The 13,387-nt window shown below is 33.9% G+C and overlaps 1 protein-coding gene across 1 annotated transcript in view; it reads left to right on the forward strand.

The window, feature by feature from the left end:
• The first annotated feature begins 6 nt into the window (after positions 1 to 6).
• LOC108764655 (interleukin-1 receptor accessory protein-like 1) overlaps positions 7 to 13,387 on the forward strand; it is a 275,654-nt gene continuing 262,273 nt past the window's right edge. Inside the window, exon 1 of the mRNA XM_018512995.1 lies at positions 7 to 1,230. Coding sequence (XP_018368497.1) covers positions 995 to 1,230 — 236 coding nt within the window. The 5' untranslated portion in view covers positions 7 to 994. The remainder of the gene's footprint in view (positions 1,231 to 13,387) is intronic.

Consider the following 13,387-nt stretch of genomic DNA (forward strand, 5'->3'; position numbering starts at 1 on the left):
TTCGCGGCGCGAGCATTGTTCGGTCCGGTGTGGAAGTTCCGCCGCTGTCTTCACGTCGCGTCGCGTTCCGCGTACGTTCGAGCACGCGTGCGCGCGCGCGCACGCGAGATATCCCGGAATCTTGAAAACGAACGAGGGCTGTAATACACATCGCGGCGCTCGGACAAAGCCGTTGTAAGTTGTAAGCCGCCACGCGCAAATATTAGCCGTGCCTCTCGAGACGGGGAGAAGATAGCGGCGGACTGTACTCGGACGACCGCGAATGAGAGAAAGAAAGGAAGGAAGCTCTCGCTGACGTTTCGAGTGTTTGACGTTCCCAGGTAAACGCGCTCCGCAAAACGCTCCGTGTTTGACGGCAAACACAACGGCGGACGTACGCTTGTCTTCGGTCGGGTTCGAATTCCGCGAGTGATACGGGGAAGAAAGAAAGAGAGGAGGGAGAGAGAGAGAGAGAGAGGGAGATATTGTTTACTGCCGCGGTGATACGGCGCTCGGGCTTCCGCGAATTCCGAATCTCGTCGCGTGAGGCGCGATAGAATCCGTTGGCGTGACGCGCGGCGTGAATTCGAATTCGGCTCGCCGCCAACTTCGCGCGATTGCGCGGCGGAGTTCAGGCAGTTCGCGACGCGACGCGACGTTCGCGGGATTCGCGAGTAGAGTGTTGTGTCTCTCGGTAGACGCGGGGGGAAACGCATGACGCGGACTTGCGGGTCGTCCGCGGTACGTTACATTGGCATTGTTGTGAACTCGTCGCGAGCCTCGATGGCGCGACGGTGCGCAAATTGTGAGAACGTAACGAGGTGCGCGGTGAATCCGACGCGGTGTCGTTCGTGAATCGCGAACTGGGTGAATTCACGCGCGAGAGGCGAGTCTCGCGGGATCCCCGATACTCTCGAACGTCGTTGTCCCGGTATTTGGATATATCGGGCGAATACTCGCGAGTGTGTCGGAAGTGTGGATCGTTTAAACGTATCGAGATAAAGTGGTGCAACGTATGACGAACGCGAAAATGAGAATGTCGACGAGCGAGCTGCAGGCCGTTATCGCGCTCGCGATACTGTCGACCATCAGTCTCGGCAATGAGATTAAGGATTACTGCTCGATACACAAGTACGACAATTTGCCGGGCGGCCTGAGCTTCACGAAGGAGGTCGTTACCATGGAGTACGCGAACGTGGGTGCGTTCAAGGCTCTTCACTGCTGCCTCAGGGGATACAGGAGCATCGAATGGTGAGTCCCACTTCGTCTTTTCACGTCGCGAAACAAAACTTATTTAGCTAGGAATACTAGGGTAACTGTTCCTATTAATATGCCTTTAAAGCCGTGTATTCACCTAGCGAACGAACACCGAACGAACAGCAAACGTAAAAATTTGTATTGTTGTTTGTTACATAAAGGTCGCACAAGTTTAATTGCTACATGGAACGAACATCGAATCTGGTCGAATACCAGTATTCCGTACAATCGAGAAAAAGAATAAACTGCTCACAAATATAAACACTAATATTCGAACATTCGCGTTCGGTGTTCGTTCGCTAGGTGTATACATGGCTTTAGCCAACTTGCTTATTACTGAATTAATTATTAAATATTGTAGCTTTAATTTTATCTGCTTACGATCAATATCGGTTTTTCAACCATTTCTTTTTCTTCTAATATTTCTTGAATTTAAAAAATGTTAATACTCTTTATAATGTTTTTGACAAAAATAAAAAACATGTTTATGTCCCTATTATAGTGAGTCCTCCAAGCGACGATGGCCCTATTAATGTGCCCCCAATTTGTGTGCCTATCTACATTTGATTCATTTTAACGTATAGTTACTGAAACAGGTAATAAATTTAAGCTAATTGTTTAGGTTAATATTACATAAATCATTATTTCAATTATATTTATTTCAATGTACACTTATAACACAACGTTTTCAACTCCAATACAGAACACATTAATAGGGACAAGCTTAAAATCTTGCAGTACGTATTATTGGATTCACATAAATTCTTCATATCTTATGAGAAATATTTAAAATACTTTAATACTCAAAAAATAAAATATTATCTTCGGTATCGCATGCATTAACAATTTAACTTAACAAAAAAAAATATTTTTTCTTATTTATTCGTGCTAGTTTTCTTTATGACTTATTGAAATACAAAAGCACCCTAATAGGGACAGGCACAGTAATTGGTACAGTTACCCTAACAGTCACACAAAAATCAATTTTTTATTTTTATTAAGGCTCAATCGCATCAACGTTATTTTTATTTTAAAATTCTCTTTCTCTCTTTTTCAAAGTCGAGAAAGAGAGAGGCAGAGATGAAGAGAGTTTTAAGCCTCATTCAAAGTAACGTTGGCGCAATCGAGCCTAAGTGCATTCTACAATAAACCTAAGTTTTAAGTCTTAAGTTGTAAGAAATTGACCAATCACAATCGAATGTGAGAAACATAATCGACTATGATTGGTCAATTTCTTACGACTTAAGCTTAGGTAATGATTTATTGTAGGAAGCATATTATAAGAATTGACCAATTACAGTCGAATATTCTTTGATCAATTACAGTCGGATATGAGGAAAATATTCGATTATGGTTGGTCAATTCTTATAACTACAACCCCTTACAACTACGTTTACGCAATTGTAGAATGGGTTTAAGAATTGCATTGTGACAAAAACTAGAGCACTCTGAAAGTAATAAAAGAACAGTAACGGAAATTGAAGTACGTAAAATATATAGAGGAAAGAAGGCGGTTATAGAATAGGTGGGGAATTGTGAAATATATCACGATATCTCTTGTATAGCTTGCGTTGTATTCTGAAAGCAATCGTCAAAATTACTTATATATAGCTGCTTAGATGTTATAACGTGATGTCCACTAATTGATGTGTATCGTGTTATCATAAAAGCTGCATTTTAATTTTGTGGATTAGATTACACAGCTGCAGACAGTTTTACAGGTTTTACTGTTTACCTCGTTTTGAGAAGTACTTATATTGGTATAGATTTTACAACTTTATTGTATAGCTTGGGACCTTGAGTGTGTGCACTTTGAAATAATATAATCGAATTGAAGGAGAATACAACTTTTTTTCGCGACCGTTCGTTTTGTTAGAAATTGTTTTATTTCTACATTTTCGTATGGTTTTTTTCTTCATTCTTCGGAAACCAAAAATGATCAACAATGATGCTGCACAGTAAAAATATTTTGTATTTGTGTTCATTCAAGTCTTTGTTAAAATTCTGTATTGAATTTTTAACATATTTGAGTGCTAATTTAATATAATGTGATTACGTTATTTAAATATTTTGTGTTAAATTAACATTTCTTAGAGTCAATTAACAAAATTTATGAATAAATGGATAAATAATATAAATGTAATGCGTTTTAAAACATAAATTCTGAGATAAATTAATAAAATACTTGCCATTTAAATATCATAAATGTTAATTTTATCAAAAAATGTTATAATGTGTTTCCACAATTTGCTTATAAATTGTGTCATATTACTTTCTTATTTAATTTTTCTAAGTTAATTTTTTTACTTAATATTTGTATTACTTTCTAACATATTTTGTGTTAACACAAAGTTGAGTGGACGTTTGAGACATTTGGAATATGTTACAAATTTTTTAATTGTCTATACTCGAGAAAAAATTGTATGTACATTGAAATAAAGTCTAAAATCCACAATCACGTTGTTACGAAATCGCTGTCAGTTATATTTTAATTATTTAAAAACTAATTCAGAATTGTTGATCCAACTCTCTCTGAATTAGTTTTTAAATGATTGAAGTATAATTAATAACGATTTTGTAACAACATGATTATGGATTTTTGACTTTATTTCAACGTATATACAATTTTTTCTTCTTGAATATTAAAAAGTTTAACAATTAAAAAGTTTGTTAAACATATTTCAAAACAACGTACAAGGAATAAGAATTTTATTCCTTGCATCAACGAATCAATTTTTCTTATAAACATAATAATAACTTTCGATTTCCACGAAGAAAAATATACATATAAGAAAATGTATGCAGAAACAAAACGGCTCTTAAATGATCGCGAAAAAGTGAAAGTTTTCCCTCTTTTGTTAACGAAAATAATGTGTGCGTGCATGTATCCGACGTGTAAAAAGTTATACTACATATATATTAGTAGTAGTATTCCATATCCCTTCTTCTATTCCATAATCGCGTTCTTTTTTACTTTTCAGTTTTTTGTAAATTGCGTTCGTTCTACCCAAGAACTTTCACCTATAGCATAATTGGTAACACTCTGCATCTAGCAAACTTGTACCGAAAGTAGTTATGTCGCATGAATATCTACTGGTATTCTATATATACAACTGCCTTCTTTTCTCTGATGATTGTAAAAAGCGAAAGACGTTGATACATGTATATAATTTATTAATAAGAAAGAAAAAAGCTTAAAGTAATAATAGATAATTAGCTCTCGGATAGAAACTTGAATATAATAATATGTTTATAAGTCTCTGATTACCTTTTTTTATATTTTTTTTAGCGACTCTCTCATCAAACTCCAATTTTATATTCCTTATTTATTTTTTAATTCTGTCAATTTATCTAACGATTATATATATATTACCGAGTAGTTCAGAAATTAAATCTCTGCTGAATAATTTGTTAATAAGAACGTTTTATTTAAAATAATAATATTAATTCTCGAATAGCAGATTATAAGTAGACATAAAATTTTATGCCTGTGATTATCTTTTATTCAACTTTTTTTATTCTTTAATCTAGCTCCAGTTTTATATCATTTATTCTTTAATATTTTCAGTTTATTTAAGAACTATACATATTGCTTAATATATATAATTTAGAAACTGAGTTGAATCTTGATTCTTTTTTGAATAATTTATAATTAATAAGAAAAAAAAGCTATATGCATATATTTAAAATAATATATTTTTCACAATAAATTTCAACGATTTATTTTGTGATATTACTATTTTAATTTAGTTTAGGACTGCGTTTTTAAAGACCTGTGGTATTCGGCATTCAGTTTGAAGAACTGGAGAATGTATTTAAAAATTTATTAGAAATATTAGGTATTAAGCATTAAGATCTTAGCGTAAAGTTTAAGTCTCGACTGTATTTGATTATTCTTACTTGATTTAATAATATATTAATTCTCGGATAAAATATTGAATAGAGAATAATATGGTTGATGTCCTATTCCCGCAGATTATCTTTTATTCAATTTTTTTAAGGCTTTCTAAGGCAACCCCAGCGTTATATTCCTCCATTGTGTTTTAATATTTTCGATTTTTATTTGAGAATCATGCTTAACAATTTGAAAACGCGAAGAGAAGAATACGTTTCTGCGCGGTTTGAGAATCCCTGCCACACTGCGTAATATCCTTCCTCGCGTTTCTTTCGCGAAGGGAATGCTTCTGCTCGTTCTCCACCTTCCCAAGAGCATTTTGCCTCCCCTTTATTCGCACACGATCCGATGGGTGATAAATGCGAATGAAAACGAATCGAGGACTGCTTTCGGCACAAAAGCTGCCGCACGGAGAGCGTTCGCATTATGCGAATGACATTTTCCTTTTAGCGCCAGGCATTCATACCTTGCCTCATACCTGAAGCACCTGCTAACAGATCTTCTGTTATCGTCGCGAGCGACACGTATCGATAACCCTTTCACGCTACCGAGACGTTGTATAGACCCGGTTCTAAAATGAGTCCCAGAAAATCTATGACTCTTTGAGCAGCGAGCACTTTCTTCTCTCTTGTGGACGATCTTTTTATTTTTTATCTCGATACCTCCAGTCGAGTCTGGAGTTAAAAAATACAGTTAAAATAAATTAGGAAGTTAATTGGTGAAAAGAAATTGAGTTGTTAGTGTTTGCTGATATTTAGATGAAATTATTTAGATAATCTAGATGAAATGGCAATCTTTACTAGAATATATATTATCTTCATTTGTATTTTAGATAAAAAATATTTTTTTGAAATTATCTAGATAATTAGTAATTCATCTTAGATAATTTGAAAAAAAAAGATAATTATCTAGATAATTTGAAAAAATATTTTTTATCTAAGATACAGATGACGATAATATATATTCTAAATTAAGATGATGTAGCCATTTTATTTAGATTATCTAGATAATTTCATCTAGATAATACTGTCAGTTGTTTTAGTTGATTAAAAGCTATCGATCTATTATAAAGCGGGAATTTTTTTTTACGAAACGCTCGATTTAACTATCGGATTTCATATTAGTGGTGCATTTCAGACTTCAGCTATTTTTCGACGTTTCTATTCTACTAATTACGCGCTTTGACATATCGAGATTCGGAATCAATTCGGAATTCCTCTAACCGTCGATTGTCCGACTTTTTTTTTCTCTTTCGAAAACCTCAATGTCACCCTTTTCACCGCCCTTAAGACGTTTCCGTTACAGTCGGATCTTTGTGCCCGCGACTACTTATATCGAGGATCCTACCAGCGCCATTCTTCGCGTCTGACCCACATTTTTCTCATCGCTCGCGCAATATTTCCCGGAGGCGCGCGCGCTGAAAGACGGCGCATTAAAGATTTATAAGCTTACGACGCCCGGTACGTGACTTGTAAATCTCCGCGAGCTCAGACAGAAATGCGGAAACTTCTCTCTCTCTCTCCCCCCCCTCTCTCTTTTTCTCTCTGTCTTCCTCTTTCTTTCTTCCTCGCGGAAAGTTTCACGGATCCGCATTCCAACGTTTCGTTCGTTCCTTCGCGCGAAATCTTTATTTCGCGCTCGCGTCGCCAGAATCCCTTTTCGCTGTGTTTTTACATTAAGAGCTCGTCTAACGTGAAAATAAGACGCGTATTCCGTCACGAGATATATATTGCGGAATAACGCCGAGGTGGGGGGGAAACAGAGAATCAAGTTTTCCTTCGAAAAATTTGTAATTTATCTCGTATATTTTTTTTACGGGGGAGAAATATTTGTTCTCGTCGTTTTAAAACAGATGGAAGGAGATAAAAGGTTTTACGAAAATGTACAAAAGAGTTTCAGAGCAATAATATCAGTTAGGAATTGAAGATCAACTTTATTTAAATGCGGGACACGATGAGATTTCAAACTTAAAAATAAATACCCATAACTTGTAATGTAATTAAAAAATAGAAATATAGCGCTCTCTTACTTTAAAAGTGTGTCCAGCTCAAAAAATTAATTTCTCAGAGAAGGGAAAAAACTATTTTCCAACTTGACAAAAAGGTAACGACTAAACAAATAATATCGGTATAAAAGGAATATATTCTTAACATAATTAAATATCACTTTTGATTCATAAGTCTTAAAAAACTGTCATTTGTGAAGATGTTAATGATTTTTTAAAACTGTTTTAAGTTATGGACTTTTTATGAAATTAAGTTAGTTATATATATATATATATAATTTTCAAATATTTACTTGACTCATTCATGGTACTAGAATTATCTTTTTTGAGTTGTGTTATTTTTGAAGTAAGGAAGCGATATAATTAATTTTATTTTGCAAAATGTAATATCTTAAAAAAAAGTTCATTTTTGTCTTAGAAAACTTTACATTCTGAATAATACAATGCAAAGCGTTTTAGAATATATTTTTTAACGATATAGAAAAAAATTTACATTAATTATTTTAAAATATAAAAAATGAATAGAAATTTTTATTTTGGCCGTGCAGAAAGTTTGAAAACTAAATCTTGTTTCACCGAATTTCTTAATTTAAAAAGTAAGGCGGTTTATAAAATATTGGTTGTGTAATTGTAGAAAAAAACTTTCCTGTTTCTATAAAGAACAAGAATAAAACATTCAATTAAAAAAATTGGTTTATCTCTCTAAAAAGAGTGATTCGTCATTGGTATTTGATTTCTCAGTGACGTTTTAGTTTTTTAAAACGCTTGCAAAGAATAAATAAAGAATATTTAATATAAATTTTTAAGTGACATTAATAGTTAGATAATAATATATAAAACAAACAGTATATTATTCAATATTCCACCAAAATAACATTCCAGACAAATAATACCAACTTGTTTGCTGAGATAGTCAGTGATACAATCTGGTTTAAGCGATATTTATTAAACTATATTTTATCATTATAAGCTTATAGGAATTCTACCGTAGCGATAAGACATAAAGTCCGTTGATCAGATAACACGATTGCGCTTATCTTCATTTGGAATGGTGTCCCACATGATTTTCGAAATTTGCATCGCAGCATATAAACGCTTCTCTGCAGCCTCATCCGTTTCTTATGGCAATAATGCGCGCTCTAAACACAGGAGCGAAAAGAAATTTAGGAACCCCCGTAAATTTGGAGAACAGGAGACCACGATTACGTGTGGCGCTGGATTTAAGGATCCACCTCGAGCTTTGTCGGCTCTATTTTCCTGCGAATTACAGCGCGCTATCTCGTGGGTCGCGACAGTCTCGGTTTAAACGCGAATTACAAGGCGTAAATCGCGTTGGGGTTGGGAACGCTTGTTTATTCCGCGATAAATCGAGAGGAGCGTTTCGCAAAGCGGAATAACGGGAAGCCGCGAAGGGATAGAAGGGCCGGTGCCGACGGCACGAAGGTGCCCGGGGAATGGGATCTCGGTGGGTCGGGGTGAACGGTTGACAAGCTTTGGCCACCTCGTCCGTCGAGTAACCACAAAGCACTGAACAAAGGAATATCACCCGAGGACTTTCCTGGAGGATCCTTCGTGTTCGCGCGCGCGCGCGCACACGCCAGGGAACTTTATTATCCCCGGGGACAAAGTGGGACTTTACGAGGCCATTGTGCCAAGAGAGGCACGGTCTTCCAGGTGTCAAACGGTATATTTGTTCTGCGTATTCACGCCGCAGAGAGGGATCGAGAGAGTAGGTATTCACGAGACGCTGCGCCGCGCCGCTTGGCTTTGAGTATTTTACTTGGAATATCAAATAGTTATTAGATTAAAGGGAGCGAGAAGTCATGTGGTGAAAGATGTCGTAATGAAAAGAAAAGGCATGTCGTAGTATTGTAATAACTTATGCGAAATATTTACGCGAATGTAATAAAAATCCATCGTCTCAAAAGGAGAGGCATCAGCAATGATACTGTTCGTAAGCACAGGGTTGCCACAGACCTGCGGAAAATCGGGGAAACTCGGGAAAAGTCAGGGGAAAATGTAAAAAAGTCTGGAATTTTGTGTGAAATTTACTTACAATTTTCTTAAACTGCTTCTATTCCAGGTAATTGTTATAATTTTTTAATATTATGTACTCGCATACTTTAAATGATTCTAATAAAATAATTAAAATTAATATTTTATTCAATATTTCTATATGATCGTCTTTTTTCGTAACTGCGTTCTTTTTTCCAATACTAATTTATTTTTTGTTGGCTTGAATTTGTACCTAAAATTTTAGTATGCTACTAACTTTTTTTGCGTTGTTTTTAATAATATAGACTAGCTTTCTTATAACTCTTGATTTTAAATGTGTTAAAATTATTAACATATTTTATATTGGAAATTTTTTTCATTTTTATCTGGAAAATCTGGGAAAATCAAGGAATTTTAAAATTTATTATTATTTTAAAATTCATTTACTGTGGCAACCCTATAAGCAGTAAATAATACATAATATTAAATATTTAATAGATAAATTAATGTAACAATAAAATAATAATAATAACAACGAGTAATATAATTATACTTTAGAACATAAAATTCTAAGAATTTGCTGTGTGTGTTATTTAAATATATTTAAATAATTCCAATAATTAAAAAATTCTCATAATTTAGAACTTAATTTTATTCAGTAGAACGGAAACTGTAGTATAAGCATCTTCGAGAGATCGATATTATATTATTTAAAATTATATTAGAAAATTATTGAAATAATTCAAATATATATTTTTAAATATCAGCAAAGTCTTAAAATTTTATATTAGAGAGTATAATTATATCATTTGTTGTTGTTATTATTATTTTGTTATATTAATTATGTATTAAAAAATATTTAGTATTATGTACTATCTTATTATGTTTATTTTTTGCTGGTAAGCAATATTATTGACACCTCCTCTTTTGAGGTGATAATTTTTATTACAATCTTCTTCTCTAAGCTCTTTCGTCTTTTTCTCGTCCCACCTGATACATCTTTATCGGCCGTGTTCATCTGCAGGTCGACGATGAACACGCACGAAATTATGCTTAGGCGCGTTCGGATCGGTTCGATCGCCTTCGGACGGATAGCCTTGATTAAATTTCACGGAAAAAAATGCAGCCGCGATTCGCCGAACTTCTTTCGTCGACCGCGGATTTCTTTTCCCCTTTTTGCCTTCCTTGTGATTTAATGGCGGACGAAGTCTCGAGGGCCGATGAAAGGGCCAAGATGACAGCGCGAAAGTAGATCGGAAGTTGAAATTTTGATTTCAAAAATATAATTGTGGTATGATTAAGCGTGAAAGTAAATATGATTTATTATCGCGATCATATTTCGAAAGGCAAAATTCATTCATTATTCATCCATTATTTCATCTATTTTGGAAACAAAAATGGAATATCTAGAAATAAATTGTGAAAAAAATCAAGTAAATGAAACATTATTTTTAAGAGTTAAGTAGAAATGTGTTTTTCAATTAATTACATCAGTTAATTTTACCTTGAATTTGAAAAAAAATTTAAAAACTTTACATGTTAAAATTTTAATGTATTCAATTATCAAACAATATTGAATTAATATTTAATTTAATAATGCTTGGTAATATTATTATATAACGTTAGCATTAATATATGTATATAATATATATTATATATAATATTATTATAAAATTATTACTACATAATAAATATTTATTTTAGATAAAAGTTATTTAAAATTTTTTGAATAGTGTATAGTTGTCTCTCATTTGTCTACACGGTTTTAAAAAAATTTGGCAATTATACCAATTGATAAACCAAAGTTTCAATTTTAAGAATGTTTTTTAAATTTCGGTATACAGTGGTTGCGTCCAGCAGAGAAAGCATTTGCTACTGTTATAAAATTCTTCAATATGATTGGTTTATATATTTGGATTCACAAAAAACCAACGGTAAGAACCAATCTATTGAAGAATTTTAGAACAGTTGTAAAGCTGCTTTTTCTGCGGAACGCAGTCATTGATTTTTGATTGAGTTATGAGCAAAATCAAACTACTTTTATTTAATCCGCGATAACTGATCACTAACAAAAAGTTTTAGGAAATTAAAAAAAAGTTTTGTAGGGAAAATTTGAAGCTTTCACGTTAAAAAATAAAAAATTTTCACAAATTTTTTTAGGCACATGATAAGCCCACAAAATAAGAAGAAAATTTTCCATTTCATAGGATTTTCTATATACAAAAATTATCAAACTCATAAAAATTCAGAAGACATCTTTCACAAAAGTAAAGATTTTAATCTTTAAAATTCTCTCTTTACAAATTTAAATTCTATTTATTTTTAACGAAACTACAATTGCTTGAATTTTGAAGTAGCGCTACAAACTTTTGTTCCAACCCAATATATGTAGAAATATACAAAATATAAGTAGGGTAAACTAGGGTATTATGGCCATACGGAAAAGATGGCTATAGGCTATAATTTCTCCAATAATTGATAAATAGTGCATTTTTATAGTCATTCTTAAAGATAATCAACATTTACAATAGTTCATATGAGTACACTGTGTTCAAAATAACAATATTATAAATATTATCTAATATTTTTTCTTTCGACTATCTGCAAAGTTTTGCTCGTGTCTGCTAAAAACTGTTATAATGTCTAATAAATTACAGTTAAGCTGCCATAATCAGCATTACATACACAATAAAGGTACGTAAATTGCAATGTGACCTACAATTAATACTTTTATTTTCACTATTTATTTATAAATACTATGGCTATCTTTCTTAATATCATGGCCATCTTTTCCTTAAAAATCAGATAAGATGGCCAATGCATACTTTGTAATATTTTGATAAAATTAAAGTTCTGTTAAGTATTCTCTCTTTAATTTCGATAGTATTTGTTACTTTAAGCTTCAGTGAAAGTATAAATATACCAAATATTGTTAAAAAGTAACAAGAATAAATGTATGTTTTTTGCATTTTAAAAAACTATGGCCATCACACCCGAGTTTACCCTATAGAGAGTGGTACCCAACATATAGGAATATAGGTAGGTCTTTCAAAAAATGCGACCCACGAAGATAATCCCAAATCTTTGTGCTTGGGGATCAGAGGGGTCCATAAATATCTCCTAATTCTAGTATATCCCATTTCTAGTTTTCATTGGGCAGAGGTAGGGGTGGAAGGAGAAATGGATTCGAAAGGGTTGAATTATGGTCGCGAAACACGTGAGGCGGCTTTCGCGTAAGCTCGTTAATTGCGCGCGAACGCCGCTACGGAACAAAAGGGTACAAATAGATGCTTTTATGCGATATGGATTTCGCTCGTTCGCCGACCGGTGCCGGTGCTGGCGAGCTGTACGTGCGCGCATAAAATTCCGCAGAACAATCGCCCGCCAGAAGTAACTCTGTTCCATTCCTCCCCTCGCCCTCTATACTGTTCCTTTATTTCTCCGATTTTTTCGCGTGGCGCTCGTTTTTTTTTTTTTTCGAATTGACACGAGACGCGAAGGAGTTTTCGCGGTCATACATGATTCATCGTGCTTCGGATATTGGTTTTTAGGGAACGATCCGTTGAATTTTCACCTCTATAGAATAATTTTCTATTCTGTTTGCTGGTCCACTGATGTCTATGGATTTTTGATTTAGCTCAGAAGTCGAGAAATGGAAGTCGAGATTTGGGAGTTTGAAACCGAAGCGACTGGCGGCGAATTATATGTATATGGAATTATTTTTGTGTGCGATGAAGTTTAGAAAGTTCACCTGTTTTATTTTCTAGAGAGCGATCGGAATTGTGATTTATTTAAAACAATTCGAAATTCTATTTTAAATTCAAATTTTCCTAATGAAAAATGCATTCCACACTGGATAACAGTAACAGGTTTAATCATTAATACGATACGACATGGAGTCATTATTTCTCTTTGGTTATCTTTTACCACCCACCTCTTTTACCCAATTTATGAAAAGCGCGTAACTTCCGGTATATTTACTTGAAGAATACAAATTGAATCACGCTCGCAAACTAAACGTGCTGTGTTTCTGCAATTTACAAATTGCGTGACGTGCATATTCGTTCGTGTCAGATCAAAGTGCAGTGCAATAATCTTTTTAAACAGTCATCGCCAGTCGGGCGTAATTAAACCACGCTTTAATATTGCAATCGTAATCCACTCTGATTATCAACGATGTTGATCGACGTTTGCATAAAACAAATTTGGCGCAGTCATGATGTAAGAATATGGGTGTTTCCACTCTATAAAATTAC

This window comes from Trachymyrmex cornetzi, unplaced genomic scaffold (assembly GCF_001594075.2).
Source record: "Trachymyrmex cornetzi isolate Tcor2-1 unplaced genomic scaffold, Tcor1.1 scaffold441, whole genome shotgun sequence".
NCBI lineage: Eukaryota > Metazoa > Arthropoda > Insecta > Hymenoptera > Formicidae > Trachymyrmex > Trachymyrmex cornetzi.